At 45.4% G+C, this 22,585-nt stretch overlaps 1 protein-coding gene across 2 annotated transcripts in view; it reads left to right on the top strand.

Moving 5' to 3' along the window:
- Positions 1–22,585, top strand: part of MERTK (MER proto-oncogene, tyrosine kinase) — a 132,783-nt gene extending 110,198 nt beyond the window's left edge. For both annotated transcript variants that reach the window (XM_034953551.3, XM_034953552.3), the window contains exons 14-19: positions 353–445; positions 1,917–2,035; positions 11,357–11,466; positions 13,368–13,527; positions 14,206–14,342; positions 21,568–22,585. In XM_034953551.3, coding sequence (XP_034809442.3) covers positions 353–445; positions 1,917–2,035; positions 11,357–11,466; positions 13,368–13,527; positions 14,206–14,342; positions 21,568–22,081 — 1,133 coding nt within the window. In that variant the 3' untranslated portion in view covers positions 22,082–22,585. The remainder of the gene's footprint in view (positions 1–352; positions 446–1,916; positions 2,036–11,356; positions 11,467–13,367; positions 13,528–14,205; positions 14,343–21,567) is intronic.

Here is a 22,585-nt window from a genome sequence, read left to right as displayed (position 1 = left end):
TGAACCCATACTGATACATTATTATTAACCAGAGTCCATATTTTACATTAGGGTTCACTCTTGGTGTTATACAGCTCTGTGGGTTTTGACAAATGTGTAGTGTCATGCATCCATCGTTACAGTATCATACAGAATTATTTCTTGGCCCCAAAAGTCCCCTGTGCTTTGCCTGTTTGCCCCCCTCTTATCTCCCCTAGCCCTACTAGCCCCTGACAACCACTCATCTGTTTCCTGTCTCTATAGTTTCATCTCTTCCTGACCTGGGTTTTAGAGAACAGAACTGCTGTTGCCCACCCACTCCCCTTAATTGAGTAAATTATCCATACTTAACCTTTCCTATTTTCTCCTTTAGTGGACAACTTTTCGCAGCGGGAGATCGAGGAGTTTCTCAGTGAGGCAGCGTGCATGAAAGACTTTAGCCACCCAAATGTCATTCGACTTCTAGGTACTTCTGAGAAATGCGGGAGTGGGTGGCCAAGAGGGCTCTGCTGATCTGCTCTGTGCCAAAGGAAAAAATCTCTGGTGTAGATAAGTTTACACTTTGTATAACCCCAACATAACTTATAACATTGAGGTTTTCACCCAGACTTTTCTTCATAATGATGTTTTCTGAGGCTAATAGCAATAATGAGTTTGCATTTTCTGGACGCTGATGGGCTCAGGAATGATTTGAGTTTTCCACAGAATTCTAGGAGAGTGTGAATTAAATTGTCCTCAGTTACTCAAAGGCAAGACACAGAGGTGGTTGTGTTATAATTTTTATTAATTTAAGGTTATACATGAGTTAGATAGCAGTGGGATAAAGGTGAAAAAGTAGACAAATTACGTAGGTTTATCTTTGAGAAATAATTTATTAACCTGTTTGAAAGTACTGATTTCTTAAGATCATGATACATTGATGATTTCATGGAATATGATTTAACAGTTCCATAGAACATGATTTAACGTAATTTGGCTTTGCAGCTCCATTGGCCAAAAATTACAAAACAGGAGATTAAGTATGGAGTGGATGCTGTGTAAGTGGCTCTGTCCCAAGAGAGAAGAGTAACCTGGAAATAATTGAATTTTCTGCTGACCTTGGTGTTTTGTTTTTGTTTTGCCATCCTGTGACTGGATACATGCTAAATTCTTTTGGGATCTTTCAAAGTTTTATATGATTGACACTGCAGAGAGATGTGAAAATCAATGTTTGTATACAGTATTATGTCAAATAAGCTACTGTTATTCATTCACTGCTGTTGGCTTCAGCCGACTATGAGAACAATTGCACTTTGTGATCACACCACAGAGTGCAGGAGCTTTCCAAGCATGGGATCAGGTGACAGCCTCTGGCTCTCAGATTCCATGATAAATGATATTGTAGCTTCTCCTTTGCAAAACTGTTAAAATTTAGGGATGTGAATTTTACCTATAGCCCTTCAAAGTTATTGTAATAGTTTAAGTATTTGCAGTGGACTTCTTCACATGATTAAATATCTATCACATGAAACTAGTTCGCCCTAGTTCAATACTAGTTCAGTATTGACTTTGAGGGTTGTAGCGTTAAGGAATCATAGCCACTGGGGACATTGTGTCTTTCATTTCCTAGGCCTCCTTATCTGAAACAAAAATCTTATGGGGTCACTACCCCTCAGACTCAGTTTAACAAATTCCTAGGTTTCTAGATGGCTATACTTGTTACAGTTTAATTTGTGACAGCCCTCATGCCCTCATTAATCTGAAAGGGGGAAAAAAAATACCAGTAGTGGACCCTGTGTGTGTTCCATTTTCTAGAAGAGTGTGAGTTAGGCGCTCTTGGTTTTTTCAAACCGCTAACTTGGTAACACATGGCTTCAGTTTGTCCAGTGGTCCACCAGGGCTCTTCTGGTCACAGTAACAAGGACTCTTTGTAATTGATGCTGTGTTTGTAATTTCAGGTGTGTGTATAGAAATGAGCTCTCAAGGCATCCCAAAGCCCATGGTAATTTTACCCTTCATGAAATACGGGGACCTGCATACTTACTTACTTTATTCCCGATTGGAGACAGGACCAAAGGTAATGATCTCCTTGTGTTACCCCTGAACGCTTCTCAGGGCTTATGTGACTTAGCCAGGACAAGCAAATAGTCTAATCTTGAAAGTGAAGCCAGGAAGGAGAGGACGTTGACTTTTGTTCAGTGCTCCCTGTGTGTCCAGGGTTGAAATGTGGGGTCTATCCTCACAGCAGGCCTGCTCCAGGTATTATTATCCTGCTTTATGGTGGGTAAGTGGCTGTGTGCACAGTCTTATGGACAAAGCCTTACCAACTTAAGTTGGGTGGCCCAGGCTCCTGGTTCTGCACTTCACACCCCTCATGGCCGCATACTCCCCAGAGCTTGCAGACTGTGGGAAGGCCATTGAAGGTGACTCTCCTAAAAGAAATTGTACAGAGCTCATTCTGGATTTCAACCTTTGAAGAAGTGTTGGTGACAAAGAAGACTGCACAACTGACATTCTGAAAACTGTTTGTAACATTTCACTCCCTATGTTGACTTACCCACCATGAGCACTGTGAAGCCCTGGGCATGTTGGATGTAGCTGTAGAGGCAGTTACGGATCATCTAGGAAATTTAGGACCACAGAGACGCTTGCCTTTCTTCAGGGTCAGTTTTCAGTACTGACTTCGAGGGCTGTAGCATTAAGGAATCATAGCCACTGGGGACATTGTATCTTTCATTTCCTAGGCCTCCCTATCTGAAACAAAAACAGTATCCTCCTGTTATGTTTTGTGGACAAACGGTGGACTGCGAGCAGGCGGTGTGTGTCCTGACTACATGCCCAGCTAAGCAGGACGCCCCTTCCTGCCTTGCACGCATCTTCTCTGTTGCAAAAGGCAGCGATCCTGTGGGGTTCTGCTTGGGACACATGTGGGAACAGGGTGTGGCTGGCCTCTGTCAACAGTCATTCTCTGACTGGGCAAAAGGCAAAAGTCACTCCAGATCATCACTGCCCTTAATCACAGCTGTAAGAAACCACAGGTCCTGGGAAGGAACCGAACCACCCAGTCTACACCTTGGCATTCTCGGACACACCCCACCTTTGTCCCTTTAGCTGCCATCAGTATGAGGACCGCTGAGTGCAGTGGTGCAATTAGGAACAACTGCTTCCTTCACTGCATCAGCGATGGCTCCAGGAAAGAATTCTTGCTGCTCTTGCTTGATGGTCTGATGAGTCCACAGGATGAAAGTGCAAGGAAATTAGTTCTTAGGGACCATGAAAACTCACTCCCACTGGCTCTGCAGACAAAACACAGGGGAAAATGTCCCATGCAGCACCAGTGTGGTGGAGTTCTGAACACTCCCCTGTATCTACAAACCTGGGGTGACAGTGGCCTAGGGTCAGCCAGGTCACTTTTCCAAGTGAAGCAGTGCCATGGGACTCACTCACAAACTATTAACCAAAGGAGGTTTATTAAGTTCTGCCCAGGTGCGGTGGCTCACGCCTGTAATCCCAGCACATTGGGAGGCTGAGGCGGGGGAATCACTTGAGGTCAGTTCGAGACCAGCCTGACCAACATGGTGAAACCCCATCTCTCATGAAAAAATACAAAAATTAGCCAGGTGTGGTGGCAGGCACCAGTAATCCCAGCTACTTGGGAGGCTGAAGCAGGAGAATCATTTGAACTAGGAAGGCTGAGGTTGCAGTGAGCCAAGATCACGCCACTACAATCCAGCCTGGGCGACAGAGTGAGACTCCATCTGAAAAAAATAAAAAAAACAAGGTTTATTAAGTTCATTAGTTCACTCTGTGAACAAGTGCTGACTCTAAGGTGGGCACTGAGCTCTGGGGACACTGGAGGGAACATGACAGATGCGGTTCCTGCCCCATGGAGCTGACCTGCTGGTGGTGAGTGAGAGGAGAACAGGAGACAGACAATTGGTTATTCACAGTGAGGGAGCCATGGGCACCAGGAGCACAGGGGCTGAAATGCCCAGTGGGCCAGGCAGAGCCCAGTGGGGGCATAGGGGCAGGAAGTGTGCAAGGTAACTAGACTGGGGGGCTGTGGTGTCCGTGCACAGATGCAGAACCTCATGGTGGCAGGGCCAGGACTTCTTCGTTTCAGTAACCTGGAGAATGTTGGCAGATAGATCAGAGATGGTGATTGGAATATGAAGCCCCATATGCTGCGGGGTCTGCCGTTTAGAAGGAGGGATTGTGCAGAGAAATGTGCATTCCCTTCCCCCCGCCCCCCCACATCAGTCACTGAGCATCCTCATGTCAGGGAAGCCACACAGAGAAATGTGCATTCACTTCCCCCCCACCCCCCACACCCAGCCATTGAGCATCTTCATGTCAGGGAAGCCACATTCCTTCTAAAAGATGTTTGGGCCCCATGTGCTGTCAGAGAAGCTTCTTGTTTTTGGAGTCCCCTCTTCTTGGCTTGTTCATTATAACATCTCTGGATGCAGGGTGCCTTTCAGTTCCCCGGTGGAGGCTGCATGGAGTTGCTTTCTAGTTGTTCACTGAGGGTGAACATGCTCCCTCCATTCATCTTCTCTTTGTCATGAGCCTATCCATCCTCAGGATCAGAAGATGTGTTGGGAATTGGTAGGCCAGCTTGCTTGCCTCAGCAGTGCCCCTAAGAGGGGCAGCAACCCCTGCCCTGAATCCTTCCAGCATGGAGAAACTAGAGAGAGGCGGAACCTCAGACTGAAGTGCCCCGACCTCCGGTAACTTATGAACTTAATAACCACAGGTCACAGGTGACTGATAGAGTTACAGTGAACCATGATGACAAGAACGACAACTGAGGGCCTTCATGGGGGAAGTCGGCTTAGAAAAACACTAGTCCTCATCCCAAGAGACAGGTCCATCTGTAGAAACAGCCCTTTATTTAAAATTTGGGAAAGCTGAAACAAATAGGCAAAAATGTGAGACCCAATTTAGGGTCAGCACATGCTGGAGCCTCCTCTTCCACTTCCAGCTGACGTTGTTGGTATCTTACGCCTGTGTGTGATGGAGGGGAGGGGACTTTTGCTTTGCTTTTTTTCCCCCTTTTACTCTTTCTCTTCTTCCTAGGGACAGCTTAAGTGATCAGGACAGGAGAGTGGCCCCCTTTCTTTTTTCCAGTTCCCCCCTGGCCCCATGCCCACATGTACTCCTGTTCTCTTCCATGAGAATGCACTTGTCTTTCACCAACATGATTACTAACCGTAGAGACAGGAAGCTGCAGCCGCATCACACAGCTGTTATAAAATCACCGAGACTCTTCCAAAGAGGTGAGGGGCCTAGTCCTACACAGAAAATATAATAGACAGGGCTGAGTATTTTCCTCCTCTTTTTCCCCCAAAAAGAAAGATGATTGCATTATAGGAAGTCTGTAAAAGGATAAAAAATTACCCACAATTCCCAACACCTTAGTACAATTGTTGGCGATTTCAGACATTCATCTCTCATTGTTCACTCAGTGCCTACATTTCTCATGGCCTTCACGTCACTACATACACACTTGCCCCTGGGATGACAGTGGCTAACCTTTCTCAAGCATGTAGCATAGGCCAGCCTGTATTTTGTATGTATTAATGCACCAGTGGCACAACCACCCTAAAAAGTAGTTACTAGTGGAATCTAAGCTGAGGAAACTGAGGCACAAGGGGCCATGGTGAAAGCAGGATTGGCCCCTAGGCTGCAGACTGTGAGCCTTCAATGCTCTTCTGACTGCCCCATTCTGTGTGCACCCCTCTCCAGCAGGGCAGCCCCCACACATCCCTGTGAGTGGCGGCACCACATCTTCAGTGGGTTTTGTTTCATGTTGATGGGTGATTTTACTCACATTTAATTTATGGTACGTTGTATAATTTGGGAGGGGGGTGGTGGCGGGGGGATGGAATTTCACTCTTGTTGTCCAGGCTGGAGTGCCATGGCTCAATCTCGGCTCACCACAGCCTCCGCCTCCCAGGTTCAAGTGATTCTCCTGCCTCAGCCTCCTGAGTAGCTGGGATTACAGGCATGCGCCATCATGCCTGGCTAATTTTTTTTTGAGACGGAGTCTCGCTCTGCTGCCCAGGCTGGAGTGCAGTGGCGTGATCTCAGCTCACTGCAAGCTCCGCCTCCCGGGTTCACGCCATTCTCCTGCCTCAGCCTCCCGAGTACCTGGGATTAAAGGTGCCCGCCACCACACCCAGCTAATTTTTTGTATTTTTAGTAGAGACGGGGTTTCACTGTTTTAGCCAGGATGGTCTCGATCTCCTGACCTTGTGATCCGCCCACTTTGGCCTCCCAAAGTGCTGGGATTACAGGCATGAGCCACCGTGCCCGGCCATGCCTGGCTAATTTTGTATTTTTAGTAGAGACAGGGTTTCTCCATGTTGGTCAGGCTGGTCTCAAACTCCCGACCTCAAGTGATCAGCCCGCCTTGGCCTCCCGAAGTGCTGGGATGACAGGCGTGAGCCACCGTGCCTAGCTGTTATGTTGTATAATTTTTCTAATAATTTCTTGGGGGTGTGGAAATTTCATGTTATTGTACAAGAGTGCATTTTGTAGCAAAAAGATTAAAAATACACAGGGCTATTTGGTGGCCCAAATAGTTTTGTCTATTCAAGAATGTTACATAAATGGAGTCATACGTTTATAACCTTTTTTTTTTTTCTTTTTGAGACAGAGTCTCACTCTGTCACCCAGGCTGGAGTGCAGGGGCGCAATCTTGGCTCACTGCCACCTATGCCTCCCGGGTTCTAGCGATTCTCCTGCCTTAGCCTCCTGAGTAGCTGAGACTACAGGCGCCTGCCACCATGCCTGGCTAATTTTTTTTTGTATTTGTACTAGAGACGGGGTTTCACCATGTTGGTCAGGCTGGTCTCAAACTTCTGACCTTAAATGATCCACCCGCCTTGGCCTCCCAAAATGCTGGGATTACAGGTGTGAGCCACTGCACCCAGCCATTTTATAACCTTTTGAGACTGGCTTCCTTCACTCAGCATTATGTCTTTGAGATCCAGCCAAGCTGTGTATATCAATAGTTCATTCCTTCTTTATTGCTGTGTAGTATTCCATTGTATGCTTCTACCACAGTTTATCTTTTCACCTGTTTAGGGACTTATGGGTTGTTTCTAGGTTTTAGCAATCATGAATGAGACTGCTATAAAATTCATGTACAGATTTGTGGATGAAGTCTTCATTTTTCTAAAGTAAATGCCCAAGAGTAGGATGCTGGGTCATATGGTAAGTGCATATTTAACCTTATAAGAACTCTTTTCCAGAGAGGCCATTCCATTTTACATTCTCACCAGCAGTGTGTGAGAAATGCAGTGCTCCCCATTCTTATTAGGACTTAATATTGTTGCTGGCTTTTCTGGTTTTTCCTTATAGCTGTCCTGATTGATGTAGAGTGATATCTCATCATGGTTTTTATTTGCATTTCCCGAATGACTAATGATGTTGAGCATCTTGCCATGTGCTTATTTGCCATCCTTACATCCGCTTTGATGAGTGTCTGCTGTTCAAGTATTTTGTTTATTTTTTAATTGAGTTGTTGATTTTCTTGTCATATTTTGAGAATTCTTTATATGTTCTAAATACAGTTCTTTTGTTGGATATGTGGTTTCCAGAGACTGTTTTCCAAGTTTGTGGCTTGTCATCCTCTTAACATGGGCAAAAATAGTTCAATTTTGATAAAGCCCAATTTATCAGTTTTTTTAAATGAATCATGCTTTTGCTCTCATGTCTAAGAACTCTTTGCATAACCCCTAGTAAAAAGATTTTCTCCTATTTCTTTTCTAAAGATTGTGTTCTTTTACATTTTACATTTAAGTATATGACCAATTCTGAGTTATTTTTTGTATAGGGTTTGAGATTTAGTTTAAGGTTTGCTTTTTTTGCGTATAGATGACCAATAGCAAAAGACTATCCTTAATCCATGAAAAGACTGTCCTTAATCCATTGAGTTGCTCTTGTACCTTTGTCTAAAAGCAGTTGGTTGTACATTTCTGAGTCCTCTGTTCTGTTTCATTAAACTCTGTGCCCATCCTTTGCCCCTACCACATTGTCTTGATTACTGAAGCTTGTTATAAATCTTAAAATCACCCAGTGTGATTCTTCCTACTTTGTTCTACTTTTTCAGAATTGTTTTAACTATTCTGGTTTCATTGCCCTTCCACTGAAACTTTAGAATCAGCTTATCTGTGCCTGGCAAAAGTTCTGCTGTAATCTTATATCCTTTTGAACAAAATAACAAGTAAGGGAAACAAGTACACAGCATTTTACTGACCGATGAATAGTTTCCATTTGCAAAAAAATACAAGTGTATTTTCAATGATGGAAAATAACTTTCAAGTATTAAAAAGATAAAAAGGAATGTAGTTTCCTATTTTGTTGCTTAGTAGCCACAGATAAGGTGGAAGACACAAAGTGCATAGACAAACAGAAAAATCAAGCTTTTATTCAGATCTTTTCTTTGCTGCCTGGAATAAATAGCTCCTGCTCCTGCTAGAGCAGCCCAAGACTATTATCAGTGTATTTGATACTGCAATGGCCCAATATCAATGTATTTAAACATGCTTCTCCAGGAGGGCTTGGGTGCTGGACCCATAGTGCCACTCTGCCCAGGGCAGACATCATCTCTGGAGCTGTGCAGGGCAGACAGGCAGATGATGAGACATGACCCCCAGTTCTCATGGAGATCGATAGCACAAAGGGAGATAGGCTGTAATAACATATGCATCACACAGTGATGTGAGCAGCCTGCTAGAGCTTCAGGGAAGAAATGAGTTCTGACTGGAGAAATGTTTAAAATATTCTACACTGCTGACTGGGTGTGGTGGCTCACGCCTGTAATCCCAGCAGTTTGGGAGGCCAAGGCGGGTGGATCACCTGAGGTCAGGATGTGTCCGGAGTTGGTTCCTTCTGGTGGGTTCTTGGTCTCACTGACTTCAAGAATGAAGCCGCGGACCTTTGCAGTGAGTGTTACAGCTCTTAAAGGTGGCATGGACCCAAAGAGTGAGCAGCAGCAAGATTTATTGTGAAGAGTGAAAGAACAAAGCTTCTACTGTGTGGAAGGGGACTCAAGTGGGTTGCCACTGCTGGCTGGGGGTGGCCAGCTTTTATTCCCTTATTTGTCCCCACCCACATCCTGCTGATTAGTCCATTTTACAGAGTGCTGATTGGTCCATTTTACAGAGTGCTGATTGGGTGCATTTACAACCCTCTAGCTAGACACAGAGTGCTGATTGGTGCATTTACAGTCCTTTAGCTAGACACAGAGCACCAATTGATGCGTTTTTACAGAGTGCTGAATGGTGCCTTTACAATCCTTTAGCTAGACATGGAGCACTGATTGGTGCATTTACAATCCTCTAGCTAGACAGAAAAGTTCTCTAAGTCCCCACTCAACCCAGGAAGTCCAGCTGGCTTCACCTTTCAAGGAGTTTGAGACTGGCCTGGCCAACATGGAGAAACCCCATCTCTACTAAAAACATAAAAATTACCTGGGCGAGGTGGTGCATGCCTGTAATCCCAGCTACTTGGGAGGCTGAGGCAGGAGAATCTCTTGAACCTGGGAGGGAGAGGTTGCAGTGAGCTCAGATCGCACCACTGCACCACTCCAGCCTGGGTGACAGAGCACGACTTCGTCTCAAAAAAAAAAAAAAATTCCACACTGCCATCATGGATATCCTCAAAAGAGTGGTAGGAGGAGTACAGTGGAAAATTAAGAGCAGCACACAAGATCAGAATGAGCAAAGACCAAATGATCTGGGAGCATACCTATGTTTTAAGAAAAGCAGATTGTCTCACATGGCAACAGCAAAGCAATGGAAGGATAGGAGGAGGGGTGATAAAACAGGAAAGAGAAGTTGGGGTCAATGTTTAGGTTCTACAACAAGTAGAATGACTTCACCAGCATGTAATACAAAACCCAACTCAAAATGACTTTCAACGGAGATACAGGATCTCATGCAATAAAGCCCAGAAGTAGCACAGCTCCAGAGTTGGCTAGGTGGGTGCTTGAGGAATTAATTGAGAAATTAAAGGGCTACAATTGCATTTGTAGCCCAAGCTATTAAAACAGCTCCTACACAAGAAGAAGGAGGAGAAGAAAGAATTTTCTTAATTTCATTTTCAGATTATTCATCACTAGTATATAAAAATACAGTTGATTTTTGTATGTCCATCTTGTATCCTACAACCTTGCTGAACTCATTTATTAATTCTGCTACACAATTATTTTTTAAGTGACTTTTGGTCACAGTCTCCAGGAGTAACAGAAGTGTTCTAGGAAAAAACAGCACAAATGAATAGTACCTGATACTCATTACATCTTCATGAATGACAGCAAGATGCAATATTTCTTATGACCCAAATCCTTTCCTGGAAATCAGTATCTAGAAAACCAAATACCCAAATAATACAGAATAGAGGCATAAAACTTCCATACTTTAAGATTAAGACATTTCATTTATTTATACAGTATGTAATTGACATGTGTCTTGGAGTATAAAATCATGGAAAATGCAATGTCTTCGTGAGTACCATTTTGGAAAACTCACGTTTGGAAAGGAAGCCATGGCAAATTCAGTGCCTTGGGGAGGGTACATAATGGAGGGACCCATTCATGACTGCCAGGGACTTGTGCAAATCCTTTTCTGCAGGGCCATGATTGCACTAAAACACTTCATTACTACATGGAAGTTTTGTCAGCAGTCATCCTCATAACTGATTCCAACAGTGGCTGCTTTTCTAACATAGCGATCTAGTTTGATTTTTATAAGCTAGAGAAAACACTAGACTGTTGAAACTTATAGGCAGGGCCTACGGGAGCAAAATGAAAATTCCTGAGTATGTCCTTGTGGTGCTTTGGCCCTGTGGGAAGAGGTGAAGACTCTCCTAATTTCTGTTTAGAAGAAACGAGTATCTTTCAAAACATTTCGTAGTAAAATGGTAGCAGAGAGGGGTGCCTAATTGGAAACAGCTCATCCTAAGTGGACTTTTCCCCTCCCAAACATTAGACCCCTGACACACACACACACCTCGCCGCTGCTGAAGCCAGACCACCTGTCCCTTTCCCTCCTCTGTGCAATGCGTGTGCTCTGTCCCACTCTGAAGGATACAGGGAAGGATCACATTTGACCTCATACCTTCTGAAAAGAAACAATGTCATTCACTGTAAATACTTTTAAAGATGGGGAAAAGAGAATATGATGTTTGCCAAAAAGTTTAAGGTTTTTCTCATTCCTTTTTAAAAACCTTATTTGTGATATTAGTGATATGGAAATAAAAGATTTGTTTCCTTATTTCATCACTGCACTGTAATAAATTAAAGCATCGTTTCCCCCCCAGGCAGAAACTGCTTGCAAGTTTTCCTTTTTAAAAGATAGTCTTTCTTCTTGTTTCCTCTATCATCTAGCATATTCCTCTGCAGACACTATTGAAGTTCATGGTGGATATTGCCCTGGGAATGGAGTATCTGAGCAACAGGAATTTTCTTCATCGAGATTTAGCTGCTCGAAACTGCATGTAAGAGTCCTCGGCTATCCTGGAAGGGTTTGGACCTCATGGTGTTTGGTCTTTGCAGGGTTAGGGAGATGACCTGTTCCTGTTTAGATAGGCAAGGAAGCTGCAGTCAGCGGGGGATGGTGTGGCTTGCTCCGAAGATGGAAATATGGCTGGGTGTTTGGGAGTTTTCACTGCCTCTGCATCAGAGAGTCAGGTTGGCTTCCAAAGCTTTCCCTTATGACTCCAGTTTTACCTTCACTCTCTCACTCGGTAGGAATGTGAGGTGTGACCCTTGTGATCCTTCCCCAGCCATCAGCTAGCTTTGGACCTAGAGTTATGTGTACATCAGCTCCTCTTAAAGACAGCAGTGAAAATCATAAAGGCTTTTCCCTAAGTTTTCACAACACTTCCTTAGGAAGAAGTTTTGTACTTTGAATACATGGAAGCTGTCCTTTCACAGCAGACAATGGCTTCATTATACAAGAAATGTGGACTTAGGTTCTCCCTATTTCTTCAACCTGCTTCAGCAGAGCCATTGTCTGCTGTAAATCTTCAAAAACAATAACTATGTCTTGATTTTAAGTTTTTTATTGCAAGAAGAGGGAGTGGTCCTTCAATGTATTTTGTCATTTGTTTTTCTTGGTCAGAGATGTGACAATGGGGCCTGCCCCCTCCCGCCTCCCAGCTGACCCTGCCCCTAGGGCTCCTACCCCTTTCACCTCATTTTTGAAAACACTAAAGGGGTTTTGGTTTTGTTATTGTTATTATTTAAATAATTTTTCGACCATGGAGGGAGAATCATGAAAACTCTTTTTCCCTTACTGTTTCCTTCATGTTTTCCCAGCAGGTAGGTAGGGTGACCAGCTTTGCAGTCTACCCTGGCCTGAGGGGTTTCTCAGGACAAGGGATTTTGTGTGTAAAAAGTCAGTGTCAGGCAAACAGGGACAAGTTAGTCACCTTCCCCAGACTACTTTATATCTATTTCTTCTCCTCTTCCTTTTATTCTTTCTTCTCCTCTTCCTTCTTCTTGTGTAGGAGCTGTTTTAGTAGCTTGGGCTACAAATGCAGTTGTAGCCATTTAATTTCTCATTTAATTCCTCAAGCACCCACCTGGCCATCTTAGCAAGAAGCCCAGCATCTTGCTCTTACTGCATGTAATTCCCCATCTTCCCCAAACTCTCAGGGGGCTTACTTAGTCCTTAGGGCCAGTGCTGCTTCCAGACCTCTGGGAGGAAGGCTGCTGGGGTCCTGGATCAGTCCACCAGAGGGCTCTGGTTTTGAGCTGCTGCTCTTTCTGCTCCTGCTATGCTGCGTCTCCATGTTCTCCAGCTGTTTCTATCCACTGTGGACAGGTGCCCTTGCTGGTCCACATCCCACACAGATCAGAGTGATGCAAGACTACATCACTTGAGGCCAGGCGTGGTGGCTCACACCTGTAATCCCAGCACTTTGGAAGGCCAAGGCGGGCAGATCACTTGAGGTCAGGAGTCCGAGACCAGCCTGGCCAACATGGTGACACTCCATGTCTACTAAAAAAAAAAAAAAAATTAGCCGGCTGTGGTAGTGTGTACTTGTAATCCCAGCTACTCGGGAGACTGAGGCAGGAGAATTGCTTGAACCCGGGAAGCAGAGGTTGCTGTGAGCCGAGATCGTGCCACTGCACACCAGCCTGGGTGACAGGGTGAGACTCTATCTCAAAAGTCTCAAAAAAAAAAAAAATTGCATGACTTGCTCTTGCTCTTGCTCTGCCGTTGGTCCTCACTTGCTCTGCCATTGGTCCCAATGCAGCATGCTCACAGGCTGGTGGTGTCTCTGTGTTCTTTTGGTCAATTATCACAAGTGTTTTCACCTGTGTCTGATACAGACCAGTAATTTAAGGCATTGCCTCTGACGCTGCTGAAGACATAACCTGCTCTCTGTAGGTTGCGAGATGACATGACTGTCTGTGTTGCGGACTTCGGCCTCTCTAAGAAGATTTACAGTGGCGATTATTACCGCCAAGGCCGCATTGCTAAGATGCCTGTTAAATGGATCGCCATAGAAAGTCTTGCAGACCGAGTCTACACAAGTAAAAGTGATGTGGTACGTACACAGCTTTGATTCAGGGGTCCCACAGCGCAAAGAGTAGGGTGTATTGAAAGAAATGACTTCAGCTGGTATGGCAAGACATTTTACTCTTTGATAAACTGAGGGTTGGCAGCTTGCTCAGATCTCTCTTTTATATCTTACCATCAGATACTTTAATTCAAGTGGAACAGTAGATTCTGATGAAGTGTCCTGACATTCAGAAGATGTGTGCTTTGCAAAAGCCCTTAATTTCTTCCCATTTCTCCTTGCCGTCAAAGGATGACTCATTGCCCACAACTAGGATAGTTCATAGTCACATTAAATTGAATGAGTTCATCCACTGGCTCTTGGAACCTAGATGCTATATGAAAGGTGCTGTGTAATTACGCCCTTGACCCGAGATAAGGAAAAAAAAGCACCTCACAGCAACAGCGGAGGAGAGCACTAAGCAGATGTGTGACGAGGCTGTTTCTGCCTCTGCCAGATTTCCCAGAACAGCTTTTGTAGAAGTGGGGAACTGTGACACTCCAACCCCACGTTATTGCCGCGCTGGGAGAGCAGTGCGTCTCACACATAATTGCCAGCTTTGTGCATGATCATCAGTGTTTAAGGAAATGACCTTTCCCAGTGAAAAAGTCCATTCAGGCTTTGTGGAAAGGCTTGCATCCTGACTTGTTGTTGCTTTGTTCCCAGTGGGCATTTGGCGTGACCATGTGGGAAATAGCTACGCGGGGAATGACTCCCTATCCTGGGGTCCAGAACCATGAGATGTATGACTATCTTCTCCATGGCCACAGGCTGAAGCAGCCCGAAGACTGCCTGGATGAACTGTGAGTGGGCTTCTGTGTCTCCCTTCCATACTCTGCATGGGGCAGCCACCTGGCTCTGCACTGATCTCGGAAACACAGCCATGGGAGGGGAAGGGACTGCTGTTAGCCAGGTGGGCATGTGCAGAGGGGTGGAACCCACAGACACCCCAGCCCAGGAGCCATTCCTGATGTGGGAGATAGTGTGTGGTATCTCCAGTGAGCCCACTGAGGCTCACTCATCCAAAGGGCCTCAGTCTCCAACGACAGGCACGGTCAAGACAAGGCAATGGCACCTGTCCTAAAATTCCTTACACACCTCTAGGAAATATATCCACAGATAATAGCTTTGCCTTATAGTGCATGAGGTCCTTGAATGATTCCTCACCTTCTTTTGGTCCAGTTATCTTTCTCCTTCTATGTAGCATTTCAAACACTCCACTCACCGTAGTAGCCTTCATCAGGAAACTCAGAAATCTAAACCAATGACTTTGGGATCAGGCTGCTCATCAGAATCGCTTGGGAGATAGTGTAACAATACGATTCCTTGGCCCTGTTCCCGGAAATTATGATGCTTTCGGTACAAAGTGGGCCCAGAAATGTGTGTTTTAGAATGCTCCCTGGGGCTGGGCGCAGTGGCTCATGCACGTTATCCCGGCACTTTGGGAGGCCAAAGAGGGCAGATCGTTTGAGCCCAGGGGTTTAAGACCAGCCTGGGCAACATAGAGAGACCCTGTCTTTATTAAAAAATAATAAAATAAGGCCGAGTGCGGTGGTTCACGCTTGTAATCCCAGCACTTTGGGAGGCCAAGGCGGGTGGATTACGAGGTCAGGAGTTCGAGACCATCCTCGCTAACACAGTGAAACCCCGTCTCCACTAAAAATACAAAAAATTAGCTGGGTGTGGTGGTGGGCACCTGTAGTCCCAGCTACTCGGGAGGCTGAGGCAGGAGAATGGCGTGAACCCGGGAGGCGGAGCTTGCAGTGAGCTGAGATCGTGCCACTGCACTCCAGCCTGGGCAGCAGAGTGAAACTCCATCTCAAAAAAAATAAAAAATAATAAAATAAAGTGCTCCCTGAGAGATCATGTGTTTAGACAGTAGAAAGAACTACCAGCTGTGACACACACACAGCACACATCCCATCCTGACAGGGCCCCCGTCTTCAAGGCCAGGCAGTATGGGGAAGAGACCCAGGCCTCGGAGTCAACAGGCCACGCTCTGCTTCCTAACTGGCCCTGTGAGTGGCTATGGCAATTAATCTTCCCCAAGCACTTTGCTGACCTTATTAAAATAATTTCTTGTGGCATTGCTGGTAGCTTGGTGATGGTGATTTGAACCTTCCTAATGGGGAGTCTCCTCCCTGTATAATAAGGGCCATGGGCTTGGAGAGGGGCATTCTCACCATATTTAGCGAGAACATTTCAGGACTGTGGGCCTGCGCTGGCTCTGTCATGGAGTGCCATGCCTGGGCTGGGACAGGTGAGTGTGGACGGCACCCTCCCTACACACACACACACACACACACACACACCCTGCTGCCTCATATGGGAGAGAGCCTGGGTCCATGGCAGCACCCTCCCTAGACACACGCACACACACACGCACACACACACACACACACGCCCTGCTGCCTCATATGGGAGAGAGAGCCTGGGTCCATGGCAGCACCCTCCCTAGACACACGCACACACACACGCACACACACGCACACACGCCCTGCTGCCTCACATGGGAGAGAGAGCCTGGGTCCATGGCAGCACCCTCCCTAGACACACACACACACACACACACGCACACACACACACACACGCCCTGCTGCCTCATATGGGAGAGAGAGCCTGGGTCCATGGCAGCACCCTCCCTAGACACACACACACACACACGCACACACACACACACGCCCTGCTGCCTCATAGGGGAGAGAGAGCCTGGGTCCATGGCAGCACCCTCCCTAGACACACACACACACACACACACACACACGCCCTGCTGCCTCACATGGGAGAGAGAGCCTGGGTCCATGGCAGCACCCTCCCTAGACACACACACACACCACACACACACACGCCCTGCTGCCTCACATGGGAGAGAGAGCCTGGGTCCATAGCAGCACCCTCCCTAGACACACACACACACACACACACACACACACACACACACACACGCCCTGCTGCCTCATATGGGAGAGAGAGCCTGGGTCCATGGCAGCACCCTCCCTAGACACACACACACACCACACACACACACACACACACGCCCTGCTGCCTCATATGGGAGAGAGAGCCTGGGTCCATGGCAGCACCCTCCCTAGACACACACACACACACACACACGCCCTGCTGCCTCATATGGGAGAGAGAGCCTGGGTCCATGGCAGCACCCTCCCTAGGCACACACACACACCACACACACACACACACACACACACGCCCTGCTGCCTCACATGGGAGAGAGAGCCTGGGTCCATGGCAGCACCCTCCCTAGACACACACACACACACACACACACACACACACACACACACACGCCCTGCTGCCTCATATGGGAGAGAGAGCCTGGGTCCATGGCAGCACCCTCCCTAGACACACACACACACACACACACACACGCCCTGCTGCCTCATATGGGAGAGAGAGCCTGGGTCCATGGCAGCACCCTCCCTAGACACACACACACACCACACACACACACACACACGCCCTGCTGCCTCACATGGGAGAGAGAGCCTGGGTCCATGGCAGCACCCTCCCTAGACACACACACACACACACTCACACACACACACACACACACACACACACACACGCCCTGCTGCCTCATATGGGGGAGACAGCCTGGGCCCATTTGCCCACAGGCTTTCCAGGTCCCTTCTAAGCCAAAAAGAAGGAAACTGTTTTCATCAGAGCTTCGTCCCGTTGGTAGTGGTTGGTTTTTATTGTGGTGGTAGATGTATAACATTAAGAAGAGAAACAAGCACTGCAAAACCTTTAAAACATCCTGAAATGCTAATAAAATTAGTTCTAGGGTTTCATGGTAGTTTTTAAAAGTGCCATGTTTATGAAGTGCCTGCTTCTGAAAATAAGGAAGCATTTCAGTCAAACAATGTTGACTATGGAAAGAGTTTTGTTGCAGTTTCTTTCTGAGCTTTCCTCGCCCACCAAAATAAATTGATATTTGCGGTGATTATGTTGGGTCTTAGCAAGGTCTAAGCTGTGTCACGTTGTGGTTTTTGGAGCCAAAACAAGTGAATGCTGAGTCGGTTTTCTGTGAGACATTTTAGGGGACAAAGCAGCAGAGTCAGCACACGCCGTGTGGCTGGGGAAGTCAGGCAGAAAGGGGCGAACCTGCCACCCCCGCCTCCTGCGGGCTCTGTGCCCTGAATGTGCTAAGGGGGCTATGGCTGTGCTGTGGCCTCGGGGCCCCTGTGAGCCAGGCTTTCTTCCATCTCCTCTCGAATCTAGATGCTGGGTAACAACAGCATCCCCCAAAGAGGCCTCTGTTCCATTTCTGAGACATTTCCTTTGTAAAATGAACTCAGGCTGAGTGCAGTGGCTCATGCCTGTAATCCTAGCACTTTGGGAGGCCAAGACAGGAGGATTGCTTGAGGCCAGGAGTTTGAAATCAGCCTGGGCAACACAGTGAGACCCCATCTCTACAAAAAATAAACAAAATTAGCTGGGTGTTGTCGGGCATGCCTGTAGTCCCAGCTGCTCAAGAGGCTGAGGTGGGAGGATCACTTGAGTTTAGGAGGTCGAGGTTGCAGTGAGCTATGATTGTGCCACCACACTCCAGCCTGGGAAACAGAGCAAGATCCTGTCTCAAAAAAAGAAACAACAACAACAAAACCCAAAAAACAATCTAAAGTGTTTCACATGATGGCTGAAATAGTAAACGTGAGGGAAAGGTCAGTGACTCTTTTCATAGTGAAGGAGGTCAAGGTCACGGATGAGAGCAGGAGCCCTGTGTCAGATGGACTGGCACTGCCGCCGACTGTTGGCGTGACTTCAGTCAGTTCCTCTCCTCTCCAGGCCTCAGCTGCCCTGTCTGTGAGTGTGACTGCATCTCTTCCTTTGTGGGGCTGCAGTGAGGAGTGATCGGTTAGGGCCCATCAGCCCACACACAGCTGGCACTTGCTGGTCATGTTCTACCTGCATCAGCCACCTTGAAGCTGCAGTTGCGCGGACTCAGGGGCTGCTCTCCGGGACTCACCTGATGCCCATCCCAGCACCACCCTCGCGCTTCACACACCTGACCAGCCTAGCATTGCCCTCACACTATTATTCACCCTGGCACCCAGGACCTGGTGTGTTGGCTGGCACAGAGCTGGCCCTGCCTCTTGCCTGCTTCTTGTCTGCCCCAAGAACCCCAGCTTACATCCACCTTCCCCATCTCAGAAACCCTCCTCTACCCATTGATGTATCCCTCCCTCCACTGCCACCTGAAGCATCTGAGATCTGGAGAAGGGACAAGGTGGGAGTCACAGTGGGCTGAGTGGCAGAGCTGGGTAGATACTGGCTAGCACAGTGGAAGCACAGCTGATAGGAGACGGGCATCATTTTCCCGTGCAGACTTGCAGCCTTGCACTCAGCCATCCTCAGAGCCAGGAGCAAAGCAGGTGCTTGAAAAATATGAGTAAAGTCATACATTTACAAATTTTGTAAATTCATATGATTGCATTTAATTGTGATAAAATATACATAACATAAAATGTACTCTTAATCAGTGCGTACAGCTCAGTGGCGTGAAGTACATTCACACTGTTGTATAACCATCACCACCATCTATCTCCAAAACTCTTCTTATCTTGTAAATCTGAAAGTCTCTACCCATTAAACTAATCCCATTCTCTCCTCCATACAGCCCGTGGCAACCTATATGATCACATCTTTTATAAAATCTCAGCAGAAAAATAAAAATGACCATTTACAAAAGCAATTACCAAACTTATTTTTCTTTCCATCCATAAAATTTTATAAAATCTAAATCACTAAATATCACAGCCTTCCTATTACTTACCAGATGGGGGCTTCTTGTTAATCTCCTTGTTCTACTACGATGAAATTGCCCATTTGTGGGAGTAGGTTAGACAGTATACATGTTCACCATGTCTTTAAAAGTCATATTTATATTTTTATACATTTGATAAGGTATTGAATATTAAAGGAAAAGAAGTTTCAAAGTGATATTGATACTATTCTACTTGGAAATAAAGATAAATTATTTAAATACTTTCTCCTAAGACATGAAATAAATGAAAGTAAGTTAAATACCACAGCCTCTTGATGAAATAATGAAAAGGAGATTATGTCCCTAAGAACAGAATGTCTCAAAGCTCATCTTAGATGGCAAACAATCAAGGCTGTGTGGAAAACAGAGTCATGCAAATTGACTTACGCCTGAAAACCTCAAAAATAAAAACAGAAACCGTCTGTCAAGTCTTTAAGTGACCATCTAAAGAAGGTAAGACAGGGAAACAAAACAGAACCCCTAAGCCTGAGATGAGAACAAGGATTGTGAGACAGGGAAATGCGCCGTGCTGTTGTCTAGGCCTACATTCAGGATCAAGCTCTTTACATGCATGGCACTTTGCCAGCCTCCAGCTTCCGGATGCGTGTGCAAGTGTTGATAAAGGCTGGAAAGTGGACAGATGAAAAGATATTATTATACATCTACGTGAATGAGATGTGCATGTTGTGTGTGAAGTAGCATGTTAGTAGAATTAGCCAAAGGTTCCATAGGCTGTAACTAAATGTCAATATGGAAATTGCATATTTCTGTTCATAAGATGCTAGTAATTTATTGCATGGGTCAGATGATTTAAATTTGGGTCATTTTTTTGTCCAGTGACGTATGAATTATCAGTTTCTCAAAACAGAAAAGAATCAAAATGAAATGATGCCTAGGCATGCTGGTGTGTACCTGTAATTCCAGCTACTCTGGAGGCTGAGGCAGAAGATCACTTGAGCCCAGGAGTTCAGGGGTTCTCCACCAGCCTGGGCAAAATAGCAAGACTTCGTCTTATTAAAAACATAAATACATCTATTTTTAAAATTATATATATATATACACACACACACATTTTTATATATATACACATTTCAGGCCAGGCATATTAATTGGCATGCATATATATATATATATATATATATGCCATATATGTGTATATATATGCCATATATGTGTGTGTGTATATGTGTGTGTGTGTATATATATACACACACATATATGGCATATATATACACACATGCCAATTAACATGCCTGGCCCTGAAATGTCAGGTCTATCAATTATAAGAAAAAAAACATTTTTAATGAAATGATGGTATAACTCACTCTTCATCTCAGCCTATTGATTCCTAATTGTCATCTGTCTTACTGTGCTCCATTAAATGTCCCTCCATTGGGAATTCTTAACTATATTAGACACTGGGATGAAAAAACCACCCAGAAGAGAGTTGCCCTCTATAAAACAAAGTGGAAGGGGTTGTGAGGAGCACTTGGACACGGGAGTTGTCCAATCTGAATCTGAATCCCTGGCTACCCACATGGCCATGGCACGTTCTGTAATGTCCCTGAGCCCACTGTCATCTTCATTACAAAGTGACAATGACAGGGCTGTTGAGAAGACTAGATGGAGTGATACACAGCACACAACTACCCCCTGCCCTCACCCCTGCTCCTGATCTTCTTAGCCCTAGCCCCAGGGCCCCAACTAACTCAGCTGTCCTGGTAACAACTCAGTTTGACGGCATAGGACAGAGGTCAGCAAACTTTTCCTATAAAGTGCCAAATAGCAAATATTTTTGGCTTTGCAGGCCTTTTAGCACCTGCTCAACTCTGCCATTGTGACATAAGAAGTCACGGATAACGTGTAAACAAATAAGGATAGCTGTGTTCCAATAAAACTTTATTTACAAAGTAGACAGTGGGCTGGATTTGGCTCATGGGCCATAGTTTGCCAGCCGCTATATAAAGAAAGAGACCTAAATACTCCTCATCTGCAAAGTTAGATGTAATTGCCACATACGTGCTCTTCCTAGAAACAGAATCACTTTTTTGTCAAATACCATGGAACATTTACAAAAGTTGTATAAATATTAGGCCACCAAAAAAGTCTCAATAATTTTTATAAAAAGTAGAATGAATGCTGATTAAAATGTGATAAAGATTCTGTAAAAACAAAGGCGTGGATTGCACAAAGAGATGGGTGCTATGCTGGGAGATAATCCACTTCTTTTTAACTTTCAGCTATGAAATCATGTGCTCTTGCTGGAGAACCGATCCCTTACACCGCCCCACCTTTTCAGTATTGAGGCTGCAGCTAGAAAAACTCTTAGAAAGTTTGCCTGACGTTCGGAACCAAGCAGACGTTATTTACGTCAATACACAGTTGCTGGAGAGCTCTGAGGGCCTGGCCCAGGGCTCCACCCTTGCTGCACTAGACTTGAACATCGACCCTGACTCTATAATTGCCTCCTGCACTCCCCGCGCTGCCATCAGTGTGGTCACAGCAGAAATTCATGACAGCAAACCTCATGAAGGACGGTACATCCTGAATGGGGGCAGTGAGGAATGGGAAGATCTGACTTCTGCCCCCTCTGCTGCAGTCACAGCTGAAAAGAACAGTGTTTTACCGGGGGAGAGACTTGTTAGGAATGGGGTCTCCTGGTCCCATTCGAGCATGCTGCCCTTGGGAAGCTCATTGCCCGATGAACTTTTGTTTGCTGACGACTCCTCAGAAGGCTCAGAAGTCCTGATGTGAGGAGAGGTGCGGGGAGACATTCCAAAAATCAAGCCAATTCTTCTGCTGTAGGAGAATCCAATTGTACCTGATGTTTTTGGTATTTGTCTTCCTTACCAAGTGAACTCCATGGCCCCAAAGCACCAGATGAATGTTGTTAAGTAAGCTGTCATTAAAAATACATAATATATATTTATTTAAAGAGAAAAAATATGTGTATATCATGGAAAAAGACAAGGAATATTTTAATAAAACATTACTTATTTCATTTCACTTATCTTGCATATCTTAAAATTAAGCTTCAGCTCCTCCTTGATATTAACATTTGTACAGAGTTGAAGTTGTTTTTTCAAGTTCTTTTCTTTTTCATGACTATTAAATGTAAAAATATTTGTAAAATGAAATGCCATATTTGACTTGGCTTCTGGTCTTGATGTATTTGATAAGAATGATTCATTCAATGTTTAAAGTTGTATAACTGATTAATTTTCTGATATGGCTTCCTAATAAAATATGAATAAGGAA

This window comes from Pan paniscus, chromosome 12 (genome assembly GCF_029289425.2).
Source record: "Pan paniscus chromosome 12, NHGRI_mPanPan1-v2.0_pri, whole genome shotgun sequence".
Taxonomy (NCBI): domain Eukaryota; kingdom Metazoa; phylum Chordata; class Mammalia; order Primates; family Hominidae; genus Pan; species Pan paniscus.
This window is presented reverse-complemented; position numbering and strand designations above follow the sequence as displayed.